Source organism: Equus asinus, chromosome 5, assembly GCF_041296235.1.
Source record: "Equus asinus isolate D_3611 breed Donkey chromosome 5, EquAss-T2T_v2, whole genome shotgun sequence".
Taxonomy (NCBI): Eukaryota; Metazoa; Chordata; class Mammalia; order Perissodactyla; family Equidae; genus Equus; species Equus asinus.
This window is the reverse complement of record NC_091794.1, coordinates 72,840,642-72,859,879: the sequence shown is the minus strand read 5'-3', so window position 1 is coordinate 72,859,879 and position 19,238 is coordinate 72,840,642. Positions and strand designations below refer to the sequence as shown.

At 49.7% G+C, this 19,238-nt stretch overlaps 1 protein-coding gene across 2 annotated transcripts in view; it reads right to left on the bottom strand.

Moving 5' to 3' along the window:
• Positions 1 to 11,542, bottom strand: part of TTC39A (tetratricopeptide repeat domain 39A) — a 52,221-nt gene extending 40,679 nt beyond the window's left edge. Inside the window, exon 1 of one of the 2 annotated variants that reach the window (XM_070509953.1) lies at positions 11,142 to 11,542. In XM_070509953.1, the coding sequence (XP_070366054.1) occupies positions 11,142 to 11,404 (263 nt within the window). In that variant the 5' untranslated portion in view covers positions 11,405 to 11,542. The remainder of the gene's footprint in view (positions 1 to 11,141) is intronic. The other variant, XM_070509955.1, reaches the window with a different exon arrangement.
• Between the last annotated feature and the right edge of the window lie 7,696 nt (positions 11,543 to 19,238).

The window sequence follows — 19,238 nt, the reverse complement described above, 5'->3', positions numbered from 1 at the left end:
GGAAGCAGAACGTGTGAACTTAACTGCTGCACCACTGGGCCGGCCCCAGAAGGCTTCTTTCACTTTTTTTACTTTTCTAAATTCTTTTGTTGAGGAAGATTTGCCCTGAGCTAACATCTGCTGCCAATCTTCCTCTGTTCTGTATGTGAGCTGTGGTCACAGCATGGCCACTGACAGACAAGTGGTGTAGGTCTGTGCCCAGGAACTGAACCTGGGCCACCAAAGCAGAGTGCAATGAACTTTACCAGGCCACCAGGGCTGGCCCTGAAAGCCTTCTTTTAAAAAAACAAAATACAATTTTACTAATATAAGATTGCCAGGGTCCTCCCAGAGCCTTGGGAGGGGGTTCTACATTAGCTTCAAGGTAAATATTGACCACACTCAGCCAACATTTATTAAGAACCTGCCAGGGGCTGGCCCAGTCGCGCAGGGGTTAAGTTCACACGTTCTGCTTCGGTGGCCTGGGGTTCGCCAGTTTGGATCCCAGGTGCGGACATGGCACCGCTTGTCAAGCCATGCTGTGGCAAGCATCCCACATATAAAAAAAAAGTAGAGGAAGGTGGGCATGGATATTAGCTCAGGGCCAGTCTTCCTCAGCAAAAAGAGGAGGATTGGCAGCAGATGTTAGCTCAGGACTAATCTTCCTCAAAAAAACAAATAAACAAAAAAAACCCTGCCATATGCTAAAACTTCTAGTCACCCTATAGGTTTCAGTTCAGATGCTGCCTCTTCCAGGAAGCTCTCCTGCCCTGGCTGGGTCAGGAGCCTCCTGGGCACACACTGCCCTAACACCTTCTGACCTACCCTAATCACCCTGGCTGATAGCATCCGTGTGTGGTGATGGTTGAGGGAGGTTTGTATGTGACTGGCTCTGCCATCAGACTGGGAGCTTCTGGAGGGTCAGACACATCTGTGTCAAACACCAACAGTGGGCCCAGCACTTTACAATTTCCCTCTGACATAATGATTATAATAACGACTGATGTTCATTCATCCAATGCTTATTACGTGCCACACATGTTACACATATAACATGGATTATCTCATTCACTGCTCACTTTTAGCCACTGCTCTGAGCCTCAGTTTCCTCATGAGTAACATGTTAATGCAGCCTGCTCCAAGGGGTCGTTGTGAGGATTAAGAATTCATGTCTGTAAGGTGCCCAGAAGAATGCCTGGCGGGTGGCACAGAGCCATGTGGGTGCTCTGATGGCAGTGGTGGTGAGGCACTGCTGTTCCTCTCCCCCTTTTACAGATGACAGCTGAGGCTCGGCAGGCAAGATACGCAGCCGAGCTGCTTTCTGCGCTGGAGCTCTCCCCACACCACAAGAGCTGGGCCACTCACCTGCTGGGTCCAAGCCTCAGAGTGGCCCACCCCTCAGGAGGGCTCCACCTGGGCATTTCCTGGCCCCCAGCAGCTCTGGCCCAGCCCCAACCCTGGCGAGTCTGCGAGTCACCATTATTTCCTCCCACCGGAGGTGACCCTGCTCAGGTCACCTGCCCCTCCCCACCACCAGCTGATTACCGAGCCCTGGAGACAAGGAGAGCATCCTGAGTCCTGGGTCCCTTCCTCCCCTGCTGGGGGACCTGTTTCCTGGTGCTTTGTGCCTGGCAGATGCCAGGCCTGCTTTCCTCCTTCATTTTCTCCCCAACTTGCAAGAACAAATTGCTGGGCTGGAGCACTTCTCAATGGCCTGAGGACCTCCAGGGACCGCTCTCACCTACACCACCTCTCAGCTTAAGAAGCCCCTCAATAAATATCTGCTTAATGAAACCTCCTCAGAATGCTCCAGAAAGCTCTGTAGTAGTTTCATCTGCCATCATACAGAGGAGAACATTGAGGCTTGGACCGAGTGTGACTTGGACTCAGGTCCAGCCACAGCCTGAACCCAGGTCTCAACTCTATCCTGTAGGGAAAGTGTGTGGAAATGGGGGGGAGCAGTTATAGAAATGGGGGTGTGAGCATGTGAAAAGTGATGCCGTTGTGGCAAAAAGAGCTTAACCTGTGAAGTCAGCCTTGCCTCTCCCTCTCTCAACCCTGGTCCTCTCTTCTGTAACCTGGGGTAATAGTGCCAACCTCTCAGGGACGCATCGAGGTTCACTGAGCATTACTCAGGTGACCCCTGGTCCCCTTCCTCTATCTCAGCTCCCTTCTCAGTCCCTTCCTGCCGGCCTTTCCCCGACATGAAATGGCCCCACTCCCACCCCCACCTCATCATGTCTACCAGCCCAGAATTCCCCTTCAGAGCCCTCCCAACGCAGCTGAGCTGGTGACTGTGAATTGGGGTTTCTTAAAGAGAGTGAGCCCCACCCAGCAGGTTACAGGCTTGGGCTGGTTAATAATTTACAAGTAAACAGGCCCATCAACAAAGGGCGCTTGAGGAGGAGGAGGACTGACTGCGACAGTCACAGTTCTTAAATATTCCCCGGCGAGGAGCCCTTAGGGAGGACCTAGGCCTACTCGTTGGCTGAGGCTCCTCCCTCCCCATGGACTCTGACCCCCGCTTGCCGTGTGACCTTGGCAAGTTTCTGCCCGACTCTGACCCCTTAGGTTCCCTCTTCCCACCAAATATAAAGGAGAGAGAAGGGTGGACTAGGAGCTCAAGGGCCCTGCCTGCTCGGATGGTCTCAGTTCTGGGATCTGAACTCCTCCACAAAGTCTGGTCTCCAGGAGCTGCCAAGGGAGGGTCTAAGGAGGACCCCTCGTCAGGCACGAGGGACCAAGAACAGTTCTGATTGAAAGAAGAGGCAGAGCCCTAATGAGGGGTTTCTGGCATTGAAAGCCATCCTGTTGGAGGTTAGAACTTGGGCTGCAGAGCCAGGAAGACCTGCTGGACTCCTGGCCCCACTACATCCGGGCTGTGTAGCACCAAGCAAGTCACCCGACCAGCTTGAGGCAGGGCAGGGAGTGGTTCAGAGAGCAGGTTTGACCTGCCCACCCCAGCTGACACCCTGGACCGACCAGCGACTTCATCTCTGAAATGGGGATCATGATGGCACCAACCTCACCGGGTTGTTGCAAGGATTAAACGAGGCAATATACACAAAGCACTTGGAACAGGGCCTTATTGTTACTCTTTGAGCTTTAGTTTCCTCACCTATACTGCAGGGACAACAGGATTGTTGCGAGGATTAAATAAGCAAAATGGACCTGAAAGGCTTTGGAATCATTCATGGCCATCCAGAGAAGAGAGATTTCCCCTAAGATGTGCACCCAGATCTGGCCAGGACCACAGGGACAGCAGCATTCACTGGACACCTACTACATACCTCAGGGCAAACATGCTACCTTGGGCACTGCTGGTAGGGATAGAAAGTGGCACCCTCCCTCTGAAGGGCCACTGGAATTACAGACCAACAGCTTTAGAAAGATGACCCAGTAACACCTGGGCAGCAAACGTGTCTTAAGAAATAACCACAGCAGCGGTTAAGTTCGCATATTCCGCTTCTCAGCGGCCCGGGGTTCACCAGTTCAGATCCCAGGTGTGGACATGGCACCGCTTGGCAAAAGCCATGCTGTGGTAGGCGTCCCACATATCAAATAGAGGAAGATGGGCACGGATGTTAGCTCAGGGCCAGTCTTCCTCAGCAAAAAGAGGAGGATTGGCAGTAGTTAGCTCAGGGCTGATCTTCCTCAAAAAAAAGAACAAAACAAAAGAAAGAAAGAACCACAAAGTTCGGTGCACTCTGCTTCAATGGCCCAGGTTCAGTTCCCAGGTGCAGACCTACACCACTCATTGGTGGCCATGCTGTGGTGATGACCCACATACAAAATAGAGGAAGATTGGTACAGATGTTAGCTCAGGGTGAATCTTCCTCAAGCGAAATTAAAAAAAAGAAAGAACCACAGACACAAACAAAGATTTGTGATATAAGGATGTTCATCATAGTGTTTTCTATAATAAAGACACAGCTGGAAACAACCTAAATGCCCATCAACAAGGAATTAGTTCAAAGAATGATAGTGAATTTGCAGGGTGAACTATTCTGCAGATAGTTACCTTGTGTTAATAAAGAATTTATTTGCCTGGATTGCTCCATTGTCTCCTAACTAGCATTTCTGCTCCTACCCCTGTCCCCTGATTGTCTGTTCTCCATGCAGTGTCAGACCCATTTGGTCAGATCATGTCACTCTTCTGTTCAAAACCCTGGCTCCCCATGTTGCTCAGTATAATGCTAATATCTTCTCATGCCCACGAGGCCCTGCATGACCTGCGCCCCTTATCTCTCTGATACCATCTCCTTTTACTCTCTCTCTCACTCAGTCACATGGGTCTCCTTGTCGTTCTCCAAATATGCCAGGCACGCACCCAAATATGCCCTTTGCACTTGCTATTCCCTCTGCCTAGGATGCTCTGCCTGCAGATATTCACCTGATGACTCCCTCACCTCCTGCAGGCCTCAGTTCAAATGTCACCTTCTCCATGAAGCCTTCCCTGATTATTCTATTTATAATGGAACCCTCACCCTCGTACTCCCAATTCCTTTGCCCTGCATTATTTTTTCCATAGCACTTGTTATCTGACATCCTGTATATTTTGCTTATTCATTTCTTCTCTGTCTCTCCCCATTAAATTCTAAACTCCACAAGGACAGGGATTTTTTTCCCCCCAGTTTTGTTCTCTAATATATCCCCAGTGCCCAGAACAGTGCCTGGTACATAGTAGGTGCTCAATAAATGTTATTTGCAGGAATGATTTTTCTAGAAGGTGGGAATATATTTAAAAAGTAGAATACAAAATTAGTACTAAAAAGAAAATCCTAATGTCTATGCATTGGAGAAAGCACAAGGAGGCCTCACTTTCCTCATCTGTTAGAACTGGAGACAACAGGGCCTCCCTGATCAGGGGCACTGGATGGAAGGTGACGATGCACGTCAGGTCCGGGCACAGTCCAGGGCAGATCTCGCTGTTATTACAGATGACTGAGGCAGCAGGGTGGCAGGGGATGGGGGCTTTCTGGAAGCAGGGCCCAGTTCAGAGGGTGTCCAGGAGAGGAGCTGGGGCTGGAGGGAGCAGTGGCAAGGGAAGGAGGAGAAAGGTGACAATTTGAGTGCAGTGCTGTGCACTGAGCCTGTGGAGATGTCATCTCCCTTTGACTGGCCTGTCCTGTGCTCAGGGACAGTCTTGGGTGTGCCCTTCAGTCACCTAGGTGTAAAGGAAGTCCCCTCTCCCCCCATTTTCTTAGGAAGGCAGCAGAGTTACCTTCAATGTGAGACTCAGACGCTCTATCTGGGGCACGGTGTTTCTTAGCTAGAGATGAATTCTTTCAGGGGGTGGCTGCGTGCCAGAGCTGACTCTGCGAGGGAGAAGGGAAACACCTAAGGCTGGGGGAGGGAACAAGCAGGGACAGACTGCATCCCACCGGCAAAAAAGGGAGTTAAAAGGAATGGAGTGGCGGAGCCGGCCCGGTGGCACAGAGGTTAAGTTCACACACTCTGCTTCGGTGGCCAGGGGTTCACCGGTTCAGATCCCGGGTGTGGACATGGCACCGCTTGGCACGCCATGCTGTGGTAGGCATCCCACATAGAAAGTAGAGGAAGATGGGCACGGATGTTAGCTCAGGGCCAGTCTTCCTCAGCAAAAAGAGGAGGACTGGCAGCAGTTAGCTCAGGACTAATCTTCCTTAAAAAAAAAAAAAAGGAATGGAGTGTCTGACCCAGGTCTACCTGGATGGGATGCCTGATGTCCCACCCACTGTCATAAGTCCTAATATAATTGTCCTGGTTACAATATAATTGGTCACATAGTAGGTTGGGAGAGGGATTTTACCTTAAAGCTGTAATTTTTAATAAAGCTGTAATTTTTTAAAAAAATTTTGTGAGGAAGATTGGCGCTGAGCTAACATCTGTTGCCAAGCTTCCTCTATCTACTCGAGGAAGACTGTCACTGAGCTAACATCTGTGCTAATCTTCCTCTATTTTATGTGGGCCGCCACAGCGTGGCTTGACGAGCAGTGCTAGGTCCACGCCCCTAATCCGAACCTGCAAACCCCGGGCTACTGAAGCGGAGGGTGCGAACTTCACCACCACACCACCGGGCCAGACCTTGAAAGCAGTAGATATCTGCACTGCCATTCAGCTGGGAAAGGTCTGATCTTGGGAAAGGAAAGGAAGTCTTGATTGTCTTGGGTTAAGCAAGAAATTTCCTCTTCTCTCCCAGGATGGAAGATGCTGGAAGACACACCTTAGGCCCTCCCAAAAGTGGAAGTTCTGCAGGAAGGCTCCCTCCAGGATGGCCGAGGGGCTTGGAGAGGGGCCACAGAATCATAAAAACCTTCTGTTGCTCGTTCCCTGCTTCCTAAGGGAAGATGCTCTTAAAGGTGAAAGCCTGGTCCTAGTCAAGCAGTGAGGAGTTAGTGGAAGGATCTGTCCCACCCTTGGGATAGTGTGATAGAGCAGCAAAGTGCCTGAGGGACTACTCCCCCAGACCCCCTCCAGGCCAGGCTGGGGCTGACCGTCAGGGAGAGAATGGGGCTAGGGCTGGCAAGGCTAAAATCACAGGAGGGGGGTGGGTGGCACAGGCCACCAGAGGGGGCAACGAGGGACTCGTTTCCAGCTCCCAGGGTATCAACAACAAGCTGGAAGGCTCTGAGACAGATGGGCAGGGGCGCTCCAAGCAAATCAGAATTGGGGCACTTCCTGAAACTACGGCTTTATTTTCAGGCCAGCTCAGTGGCCACAACTACGCCACACCCCCACCCCACCCCAGCTTGTTCTCATAGAATTGTTTCTCCTTCTCTCCTCTCCAGCCCCACTGGCTGCAGGGGAGGTGCACCCTCTTACTTGAGCCCTCTCAGGGCACAGTGATTGGCTGAAGGGAGGGCTGATGGATATGCCCCTTCCTGGCCTGGCCTGGCAGGGCTAATCAGAATAATCAGGAACTTCAGTTGGCATGACTACGGGTCCGGCACTGTGCTCAGTGCTTTGTACAAATGAATTCATGCAATCCTCACAACAACCCTGTGAGGCAAGTGCTAACATTACCCTCATTTTACAGACGAGGACACTGAGTCACAGAGAGGCTAAACAACCTGTCGAAACCCACACTGCTGGAAAGTCCCAGAGTCAGGATTCAAAATCAGCTTGTGTGGCTCCAGAGTACTTTTCACTGCTTTGTCCTACTGTCCCAGGACTTGAGCTTGGAAGCTGCTGGCAGCCCTGCCTTGCACTGAGCGGAGAAGTCAGTGAGCATTTGGAGAGAGTGGAGCTGACCACAGAGAGAAACTGAGTTGAAAGGGCAGGGGCCGGCCCGATGGCGGAGTGGTTAAGTTCACATGTTCTGCTTCGGTGGTCCGGGGTTCGCTGGTTTGGATCCCGGGTGCGGACATGGCACCGCTTGGCGGGCCATGCTGTAACAGGCGTCCCACATATAAAGTAGAGCAAGATGGGCATGGATGTTAGCTCAGGGCCAGTCTTCCTCAGCAAAAAGAGGACAATTGACAGCAGATGTTAGCTCAGGGCTAATATTCCTCAAAAAAAAAAAAAAAAAAAAGAAACAAACAAAAAAGAAAAGGCAGAAATTTTCAGGAGAAGGACAAAGCAACTCAAGCAACTAAAGCCACAGATTTGAAGATATATCAGGAACTGGCATGCTGGCAGAACTGAAATTGTAACCTAAATAATCTATTTCCCATTGACCTCAAGAAAGGACCGAAAATGTCGCACGTCAGAATCCCTCTGGAACTGATAAAGAGGGGAAAGGTTACTTGGAATTTTCCGTGGTATCCTCATCAGGGGTTGAGGATCCGAGGGACCACACTGTGCCTCCCACACCAGAGCCCTCTCCTACCCCAGCTGCCCTCGACAATGGGGTAGATCAGAATCCTGGGATCAGCAGCTTCAACATCGTGGAAGCTTGGAGTTTTAAATCACAAGTCCGGTAATAAATGCCCCATTTCGCAAGCTCTGAGAATCACAGAGGTGAAGACGCAGCACTGGCCTTCAGTCCAGACCCAGGATTCCAATCACCAAATTTGAAAGATGCTACCCAAAAGTATTTGAGAGCTCCTCAAGCTCAGGCTCAATGCACAGCAAGAATTCTGGGGACAGCAGCCCCAGCAGGTGCCCAGCCTTTTCAGCGGGGCCCCTCCCTTCTCAGGGAGGCCCCTGGCTCCCACTTAATTACTCTCTCAAAAGCAGTCTGCCCACCTGCACTGGCCCCTTGGTTCCTGGTGCTGTCTCCTGCAGGAGCAGCCATGAGTGGAGGCTGCTGCTACAGCTGGGAAGGGGCCCTATTGTAGGCCGAGTAGCTGGCGGTCCCCATCATAAAATGCACCAGCATCATTTTCCTATTCTAACAGTTCCCAGCTAGTGCCTGGAACCCCACCACTGGCTCCCAAACCTTTCAGAATTCCTTCTGTTCAATGCAAATACCTTAGAAGGAAAATTACCTCATACCAGTGAACTCACATTTATGAATACCAAATATGCCCCAGCGACTGTCTGTGGGGTCCTTTACCAATGTGACTTCAGTGGGTCTTCCCACGGCTCAGTGAGTAGCCCTTATTTTACAGCTGGGTAAACTTAGGCTCACAGAGATCAAGTACCTGAATCAAGGTCATAGAGCCAGGGAGTAAGTGGCAGAGCAGAGGACGAACACCCTCCTACGCCCGTCACCCTTCGGCCGGGCTGCGGGAGACAAGGCAGTGTGGTGGGGGAGGGGCCGAGGTGGACAAGTCACAGGTCCTGAGCTGGGAGAACGGAGACCTAGGTTTGTGCCTCAGGGGTGAGACCTTGTGGGGGCAACTGTGAGTAAAAAATTCTCTGGCTACTTGTGTCCAGCAAGTTCCAGCTAGAGCATAAAAGCATATGTGTCCAGGCCCTCACATACATCCCCTCACACAGGCCCTGGAGGGCTGCGGAGGCCTCTACTTGGCCAGAGGCCCTCTTCTCCCCTTCTCCTCCCTGTCTCTCACCTCCCTCCCATCATTAGTGATGCTGGGTCTCGCCTCCCAGCTTGTCCATTCACCACTTCTCAGTTCTTCCTTCTCAGCTTCTTTCCCCCCATTCCTTCCGTTCTCCTAACCCACACTCCACATAGGTCCTGGATCATCATGCCAGCCTCTCCTAGGGTCTCCCTGCCTCCCTCCACACTGTGACATCAGGAACACACACACATTTGAAACTCTGAAGGCTCCCCAGTGCCTAGAGGACAGAGCACAACCGAGTTCTCACGTGTAGGGCAGGCCCCAAGCAAGAAATCCACCTGGACACCTGGACACAGCCACTCCTCACTCCTCCAGCCAGGGGATCTCACACTTCTCAGAAATCAGTCCCCCACATCCTCATGAAAACCGAAGGGCGCTCTCAGCCCCACGTGCTGAGCTCTGGCGGCATGGGGGCAGAGGAACCCTGTCCTCTCTCCATGTGTAGAGGGGAGACAGAAAAGGATGACCGGGACCCAGTTTGAAATGGCCTCTCGGTCCCGAAAATCCTTTCTCCATAGGCTGCAGGGTCATCTTTAAACACGTGGATCCCCTCCCTGACGTCCTCCAGTGGCTTCCCAACACACAATGAGTCCAAACTCCTGGTCCTGTGTGTGCTGGGCAGCCTGCTCCCTAACTGTCAGGCACTATCCTCAACCACCCACTCACAGTTCTGCTCCTAAGACACGCCTCAGGCTTTGACGCAAGCTGTCCTCACTGCCAGAATGCTCTGGACATGGTCGATTTTAGTCTCTATCACGTCGCCCTATTTTAAGCTTTACACAGCATCTACTTCTGGTGTCCGCTTGTTTACTTGCCTACTGGTTTAGTATGTCTTTCCCAATAGAACATGGGCTCCTGAGACCAGGGATCTGTGTGTCTGAAGTAACGCCATATCTGAAGTACAATGCCTGGAGCAGGGTAAGAGCTCAACGTTTGTTGAAAGACTGAATGAGAGCCATGAGGGGGAAGCAAAGATGCTGGAGCCCTGAAAGACTCTAGGTTGGGGTCAGAAAGGCTCTCTAAAAGAGGTCACCTAGAGTTGAGTCTTATGGGGTGAATGTCAGGAGCGGAGGATGGCATTCCAGGCAGAGGCAGCCCTGAGCAGCCCAGCACGGACGTGGGAGCATACAAGGCCAGCTGGCGTTGCTGGACCAGAGTGAGGGTCAGGGAGTGATGGGAAACGGGCCTGGGCACACCATGGACTCCCCACTCCAGGGCTTTGAATTTCAACCTCTAAATAAGAGAGAGCCACGGAAGGGTTTTCAAGCAGAAAAATGACATGGCCTGGTTTGTGCTTTAGGAGAGACCAGTATGAAGGATACACGGGAATGGGGAGACTGGAGAAACTGGGAAAGTTAGGGGCTGTTGCAACAGCCGGAGGGGAATGAACAGCTTTGACTGACATCCAGGAGATAAAATCAGCAGGACTTGGAGACTGGGGTGGGCAGGTGAGGTGAGCAGGATGACTCCCAGGTTCCTGGCTTGGGCAACTGGGTGGATGACTATGCCACTCGCTAAGATGGGGACACAGGAGGAGGAACAGGTTTGAGGGTGAAGATGTGGAGTTTGATTTGGGGCTTGCCAAGTTTGAGGTGCTCATAGGACAGTCAGAGGCATTGGGAGGGCAGTGAATTGCCTTTCTCCAGGGGGTAGCAGGGTGAAGGTTAAATATGTAAACAAGAAGGAATTGGGGGTCAAAGCTCAGAAGAGAGGTCAGGACTATCCTCTCTCTCCTGGAAACACATCTCAAGATACTAACTCATCCTAGAGGTCGGGACGGCCAGGCTCATGGGGAGGATCAGGTGCGTGAGTGGCTGGCCGAGAGGAGGCGCGGGGCCCAAACCTGACTCCCAGGCCGCCCGGGGTCCAGCTCCCCTGAGTTGCCCTCTCAGGTGACCCACAGGCTGTGGCACCGGAAGCGGGGCTCCGGGAGGACCGGGATGGGAGATGGGGCGCATCCTTCAGGCCCATCCCTGCTGACGCCGTAACACGCGAGCAGGGGGCACGTGGTGGGGGTGGGGGGGGGTGAGACGGGGGAGGGGGTGAGACGGGCGGGGCCGCCCCTCCCCGGCCCTCCCGCCATGACCACGCGCCAGCAGCCCGCACACTGCTGTCCCCAGCTGGGCCCCCTCAGCTGTCCCTGCTGTCGGCTCTTCCCCAGCAGCCCCTCGGTCGCCTCCGCGCCTCCCGCGAGTCCCGGCCCCCGCCCGGTACCTGCGGTCTCTTTTACTGGAGGCCGCCCCCTTCCAGGCGGTGAGAAAGGCCATGGCCCCGGGCCGGACGCGGACGCGGGCGTCCCCTCGTGGCGACAGCGGCGGCTCCGGCGGCAACACCTGGACGGGGCGGGCAAGGGGGACCGGCGACTCCTCCTCGCCGCGGCGGGCGCCTCCCTCCCTGGCAACGGCGTCGGTGTCCGGGAGCCGCCCTGGGGTCCCACGGCAAGACCACTCCCATCCAGAGCCGGGGAAACCCATCATTAGTTACAAGGAGAAACCGAGGCCCAGGATGGCCAGGGATTTGTCCAAGCGCACACAGAAGCCAGTGCCCGCCCCAGGACCCACCCCAGGCCCCTCCGCTCCCAGGCTAGAGCCTCCTCCGTGCTGATGGGCAATGGTGTCACCAACGCCTTTCCCTCCTGCCTTAAGTACAGAACCTAACCAGGGCTGCACCTAAATGGGGTCACCAGCTGGGGCCTGCCACAAGAGCAGGGCACAGAGCAGGGGAGCAGAGAGGCAGGAAAGAGCTGCCTGCGCCTAAGAGGAGAGGCTGCTGGCCAGGCAAGGCACTGGGACACGACCCTGTTCACAGACTTCTGATCCCAGACCCCTGTGGGAGGTGGCAGTCAGAGGAGTAAGAGAGGCAGCCCGTCTCCAGTACAAACTTTCTTTGAAACCCCATGTTTTGTCTTAGGTCGTGTGAGTTTTTGATTTTTATTGTAAATAACTACTAACAAGTGGAAGAATAGGCTCTGGAGCAAGGTGAGCACCCGGCAGTGCAGTCCAGCAGGCCTCCCAGGGCGGCTCCACCAAGGACAAGGAGCTGGGGAGCGCCTTGAGGAGGTATTTGAGAAGGATCACTCCATGTCCAGCATGAAGGATGGATTCAAGGATCCCTGGAGACTTCTCTCAGTAAGAGAGGATGGGGGTTGAACACGCGGCAGGGGCAGGGTGGATAAGGGGCCATTTCCCTCTCCTTTTGGGCTGGGCCTGTGTCCTAGGCACTTGTGCAACACAAACCATGTGTCTAATAAATGGTGACTGATTCTGACATTCTTGAAGGTGCCAAGCTCTAAGCCAGGTGTTTTAAACAAATTCTCATCTGGCTTCATCTTATTAAATACTCACTCACTCCCATATTATGTGGTTCAGAGGGGTCAACCGACTTCCCTGAGAGCAAGCTGCGTGCGGAGCCAGGTCTCACAGTCATCTGGTGCTTCCCCCAGCCTGCCTGTGGTCTGCGGGTGGGCCAGGCATGGAGCAGGAAGCCCAAGCACAGCAGAGGGCAGAAGCCTCAAGGATCACCTGGGCAGGTTCTCTCTCTATTCCTTGATAGGCAGCAGAGAAAACATGAACTTTCCCTCTTTCTCTGGACACTCATGTCATGGTCCTGGCAAATCAACAAGGGCCTGAGAATGCTGCGTATCTGACCACAGAGCTACAGCTTCCAGATCCGGAAATTCCAGTTACAGTGCACCCAGGGGCCCAAACCTCTCAGCCCACAGAGCCTTGTCCAGCTTGGCAGCACTGGGCACTGCAGATAGCCAAGTTCCTCCTGGGCTGACAGGCATCAATACCACAGGGCCTCAAACTGGTCTCCTCTAAACCCAGAGCTCAATCTAATCCCAGGTGGGATTAAAGTCCTTCCCAGCCTCTGAGCCAACACCACTTCCTCCAGGAAGCCCTCCTGTATCTTCCCAAGGGAGGAATCTCTCCTTCAGATGTTACATTTTTATGTCTCTCTCCAGTATTTAGCACTACGTTTTTCAACCCTTATATCAGTCATCAATGACCGTATTAGTCTCACTCTTCAGATTTCTATCTGAAGGTACAGAGGATGTCTCCCATCGGTGTCTTCCACGAAGCCTAGCACCTCTTCTACACAACATAGGTGCTCAGTGTTGAGTAAATGAAGAAGACACTAAGATTTGTCAAGTTTCTACTCAGTGGCAGGCACTGTGCTGAGGGTCTTTATCCCCACCTCTAATCTGGCCAACTCTGTTTTGAGAACGTTTGAGTCAGAGCTTAGAAATGTTTAGAAATGTTTGAGTTTAGAAATGTTCCTGAGAGCAAATCAGGAGCTGGGACTCAATCCCAGGGTTGCCCAACTTCAAGGCTTGTTTCCTGTTCTTCTTCTCCTTTTTCACCATCATCTTCACCTTCATCAGCAGCATCTTCTTCCTCATCATTACCATCATTTGTTTACAACTATGTTAGGCATTATTTTAAACCCTTCACATGTACCAATTAATTCTGTCCTCAAAATAATCCTATCAGGTTTGTCCTTTTACAAGACCAATTTTATAGTTAGAGAAAGTGAGGCAGAGGATTAATCTGCAATCTGCTCAAGATCAAAAAGGCTAGTCGAGTGGCAAAGCTAGGACCCAACCCAAGCAGCTAGACTCAGTCTCCATCTTAGCCCCAGCCCCAGTCTGCCGGCCACACAAGCTCTTAGAAAGCACACGGCATTTATAAACCACTTTCCCACAGCTTATCTCGGATCTCAGAACAAGCCCAAGGCAGAGCAGGGTTTCTTCTTTCCCTTGCTCTAGGGCCAGACCGCCTGGGTTAGAATCTTGGTCTCACCACTTGATAGCTGTGTGAACTTGAGGCAAATTACTTAAGCTCTCTGTGCTTCAGTTTTCTCATCTGTAAAATGGGGATAATAACAGCACCTATCACAAGGGCTGCTGTGAGGACGAAGTGAGTTAATGCAAATGAAACAGAATAGTGCTGGATACAGGGTGTGTGCTATGTATGCCTCCAACTATATGATAGTTTCATCCAGAATCAGTGGGGGATGCAGTGTTCTGTATCAATCAACTCTCAAGATAACTGAAGTCTATTGCCTTTCATTAAATCATAGACATTTTCCTAAAAGGTATTATTACCTTTTCTGTCTTCTTAAACAGTCATGATAGCTCTTAGTGAATATCTGCCACATAACAGGAATAAAAACTTTATATGCATCATCTTTAATCTTTACAACAACCCCATGAAGTAACTTATCCCCATTGAAGACCAGGGAGGTTAAAAGATTTACCCAAAGTCACACAGCTAGCAAATGGTAAGGCCAGAATTTAGACCCATGTTTATAAGACTCCGAGGTCTGAGTTCTTTCTGCAAGGCCAGGAAGCTGGAATGAATCAGGTATTTCTTTTGAGAACATCAGTTCTTGCTTAGGGCCCAGTGTTACTGTGTACGATCTCTCTTCCTGCTTAGGCCCAAAGGGCTCCTTCAAGGCCAGGTGAGCAAAAGGCAGCCTGGTACGGTGGAAGAGCAGGTCTCGGAGCCGAGGCACCTGAGCTGGAACCTGGCTTGGTCTCTACTAGATTGGGGGGTCTTGGCCAAGTCACTTCCATCTCTCCATATCTCATGTTTTCTATCTAAGAGTTGTGAGGATTATACAGGGAAATAGATATTAAGAGCCTTAGTGCCAGGCTCAGAGTAGGTCCTCAATAAGTGTCATCAGCTACTTTTCCTCTTCTATTTTCCTTCCCATAAAAGAACTCAGTCCTCTCAAGTTCTGACTCCAGAGAAAACAGAAAGGAGAGGCTGAGATGAGGCCCCTAGGACTTGGGCAGCTGAACACATTCTATACACTTACTGGGGTGGGGAAGAAAAATAGGTGGCATCTTTCTGCAAAGACATAGCTTCCCCTCCATGAGATAATCTTTTTATTATTAACCTGAATACATAACATTAGGACCTACATTTCTTACTTGCAAAGAGATGTTTAGGTGCCAGCCCGGTGGTGCAGCGGTTAAGTGCGCACGTTCCGCTTCAGCGGCCCGGGGTTCACTGGTTTGGATCCTGGGTGAGGACATGGCAGTGCTTGGCAAGCCATGCTGTGGTAGGCATCCCACATATAAAGTAGAGGAAGATGGGCAAGGATGTTAGCTCAGGGCCAGTGTTCCTCAGCAAAAAGAGGAGGATTGGCAACAGATGTTAGCTCAGGGCTAATCTTCATCAAAAAAAGAAAAGCAATGTTTAAAAATCACTGGCTTTCAAACATTTTATCTCGTGACCCAGTATATATTCAATAACAAATTCTATTTCATAATTTTTTAAATATGGCTCATTAACATACTAAAAAGTTTACAAATGAAGTATAAGATTTGCGGCAAAATAACATGAGAGGAAGTGGGGAGGAAAATAGATAAAATAAGACGATGTAAATTGGTAATTACTGAAGCTGATTATTGGTACATGGGAGTTCATTCTACTATACCTCTCTACTTACATTTTCCATCTGCTCGATTCACTAAACTGATTTCACAACCCAACTAATGTATTACAACCTGTTGTCTGAAAAACATCAAGTTAGAGAGTAAAATTACGCACATTTTGAAAGTATTCCATACTCTACAATCAGATTAGAGGTACATTTATTTCCTTCAAGTAGCATTTTCTCAAGATTTTCTTTAAAGGGGAAAAACCAGCTTATATGTTCAAGCCATTACTGATTAAATGCCAGTAAGAAATTAAGATTACAAAGGAAACACCTTCTAAGGGGTTAGAATTTTAACAGGACGGGAATCAGTGGCATGTTTCACTGGAGAAGTGATGGGGGCAGATTCCAATTCTAGAAGAATCTGATTGCAGCATGGAGGATGGTTTGGAAGCAGAGAGAAAGACAGAGATTGGTGGCAAGGACATTAGGAGACTGGCAAAAGCCCAAAAGAGAGAAGATGAAGACGTGAACTGGGGCAGTGGCTCTGGGGATGGAGAGGACAGATTTGAGAGATAGGAAAAGGCAGAATTGTTAGGACACTGGTGATGGTTTAAGAGGAGGATGGGTCAGGGAGAAGGCCTGCACATATACACTCAATAAATAAGATCAACAAAAGGGTGGAGTCAGAGCCCAGGGGCCGAGATGTTTCACTAAGAACTCAGAAACTGGGGAAAATTTGCCTTAGGAGGAGTTAAACTCTATTATAGAGCCCACATACAATGAATGAGAGCAAAGATATGCGAAGTCACCCCAAAGAGACATTGTAGCTAACCCAACCAGCCAAACCACACTGTAGCCTGATTAAACATATTAATCTAAAACATGTGTTCTTCAGAGGGGCCCAGGCAGCTCCGGCTGCACAGAGGGAGAAGCCTCGGAGGCAGGAGGCATCCGGGCACCAACAAGGGAAAAGGAATCCTGTTCAACAAATTGTGGGCACTCCAAACGCTGTGGCAACTTTTACTGCAAAGTGATATTCTGGTCTCTACATCAGTGCCCGTGAACTTGCTTAATGGGAGCTCTGTTTTACTGATGAAAATCAGGTTTCTAAACTTGAAGGTCAGACCTTGGACCAGGTTGAATTCACTAACGTAATGAATGCCCTTAAATGAGGCCTCCTGGGAGACCGTCTTTCCCAGTCCACAGAACCCTGACATCAAATAATATGGCGTTGTGAGAACTGTGCTTTATTTATTTCAACAGTCACCATGTAAGAACACTGTGTCCCAGGGACACCTCCTCTGGGAAGCCTTCCTCAATCCTCTCGGCTAGAATTACTCTCTTTCCTATGGGTAGCTCAGCATTCCTATCATAATCCTCAATATGCAATGCTGTGACACTAACTGTAAGTAGATATCTCCCCTATTATGCCACTGATGGCAAGGCCCTCACAGGAGTCTTCTCTGTCCTTGGCCCAGCACAGTACCCAAAATACAATACACCTTAACAAAGGTGAATGGAATGACAATGGTTTTCTCACTGGGCATTTCTAAAGCACACAATATAGGTCTTTCTGGCAGTAAGAGGTACACTACAGATCCATGCATCAAAAGTATTGTATTGTAAGTTTTCTTCGGGAGGGCAGAGTGATGGAGCATGGACTGCGAAGCCAGACTGTCTAGGTGTGAATCTTAGCTCTGGCACTTTTTAGCTCTGTGATCTTGGGCAAGGTATTTAACCTTTTTGTACCTCAGCTTTCTGATCTTTAAATTGGGAACAACAGTACTTACAGGTTTGCTTGGAGATTAAAATGAATCAGTAGAGGGACCGGCCCCATGGCCAAGTGGTTAAGTTTGCACCCTCTGCTTCGGTGGCCCAGGGTTTTGCCAGTTTGGATCCTGAGGGCGGACCTAGCACTGCTCATGAAGCCATGATGAGGCAGCGTCCCACATAGCAGAGCCAGAAGGACCTAAAACTAGACTATACAACTATGCACTGGGGGGCTTTGGGGAGAAGAAGAAGAAGAAGAAAAGGAAGACTGGCAACAGATGTTAGCTCAGGTGCCAATCTTGAAAATAAATAAAATGAATCAGTATATATAAAGTGTCTCAAATAGTACCGGCACATAGTAAGTGTTAGCTGTTAGCTTGCAATTATTATTTTTTGAAACTCTCTCTATCCACAAGAAAGACTGGAGGTGCATTACACTATTGAAGCAGAATCCACAGGTCAAGTATAGAATGACAGGGTGCAATAGCACTGCAACCTAAATGAGTAGATTTAATAAGACTTGCAGGAGAACGAAGGGACTTGGAAGTTAGCCTCTACTTCAGTGGTTCTCAAAGGGAGTTCCCTGGGCCAGCAACTTAAGCATCATCCTGGAACCTGTTAGAAATTCAAATCCTTGGGTCCCACTCCAGACATACTGAAATCAGAAACTCTGGGGGTGAGGCCCACAATCTGTGGTTTAACAAGTCCTCCAGGAGCTCCTGATGCTTGCTAAAGTTTGCGAACCACTCCTTTCCCCTCACCACCTATGGTCATCAGACTGTAGGGCCAGTCAGTTCTCCTAACTTGCTCCCCTTCTCTCAGGCCTCAGCCAGATTAGGTCCATACCATCTCACCTGAATGACTCCAACAGCCTTCACCTGCTTTCCTTGCCTTTCCTGGTTGCCTCCTAAGGCAGTCCTCTGTCTCACCACCAACGCGATCTTTTCTTGCACTCAAACACAAAAACTTCACTCTTCACCACAAACCTCAACTGTAGTCACAGTGGACTGCTTCAATCCTTGCTGCTTGCTAGCACACTATATGACGTCCCACTCCTTGTCTTTATACACAACCGTCGCCTCTGCCTAGAATGCCTTGCGCTGTGTGGCAAACGCTTCAAAACCTAGTCTTTGCCTACCTTCTTATGTTTTCTTTCCGCAGCTTTGCCAGCACTGATAAATTATTTTTCATTTTTGCTAGCTTTGCGGTTTTAAAATTTCTATTTCTTTAATAAAAGCAAGGCTGGCCATCTCCCCTAGATACTTATTTATCACTTATGGTAATGTTAATAACAATGGTTGAGTGCTTTCATGTATCAGAAACTAGTCTAAATCCTGATAAGGACTAAATAGAAGAATGAATTGGAAAGTGTTTTACAAGATGCCACGTGCTACATGGTAGGTCTATTTCATTAATTCTCAAGAGCAGAGATTACAAGGATTATTCTATTTATGGCATTTCTCCTCTGGCTTCTCACCTTTATCAGGAATAAAGAATAGTGGTTAAAATTCTAAGAGCCAGTCTGCTGGGTTCAAATTCCAGCTCCGCCACTTGCCAGCTGCTTAACTGTGGCCTTGTCTGTGCCTGTTAGGTTAGGGTGCCTCTTCTGTAAAAGGGAGACAACAGTAGTGCCTATGCATTACAGTTACCCTTGTTGTGAGGGTTAAATGAACTAAGATGTGCAAAGCATTAAAGGATCCTGCCTGAAGCTTAACATACGTTCCTTGTTATTATTTCTCATGTCCTCTCCCTAGCATTTCCTACAAGCAAATTTTTTCACACAAAATGACAGAAAGCATAGTAAACTGGAAAGAGTATCATGTTTTAGAGTCAGAGAGACCACAGTTCAATTCCTGGCTCATCTACTTAATAGCTACATGATCTGAAGCACATTATTTTGACCTTTTTAAGCCACAGTTTCTCCATTTCTAAAATAGTAGAGGATAATAATACCACTTGGGGCTGCTGTGAAGATTAAACGAGGAAACACACAAAAAGTGCTTAATGCAGCACTTCACACATAATACACGTTCAATAACCTACAGCTATTTCCACTATTAGTAATAGTATGGCTGAATTTGTTTAATTAAAGTAAATAATATTAAAAAGCTGTCAAAGTCCAATCCTTCAGAACAATCCTGTGAGTTAGGT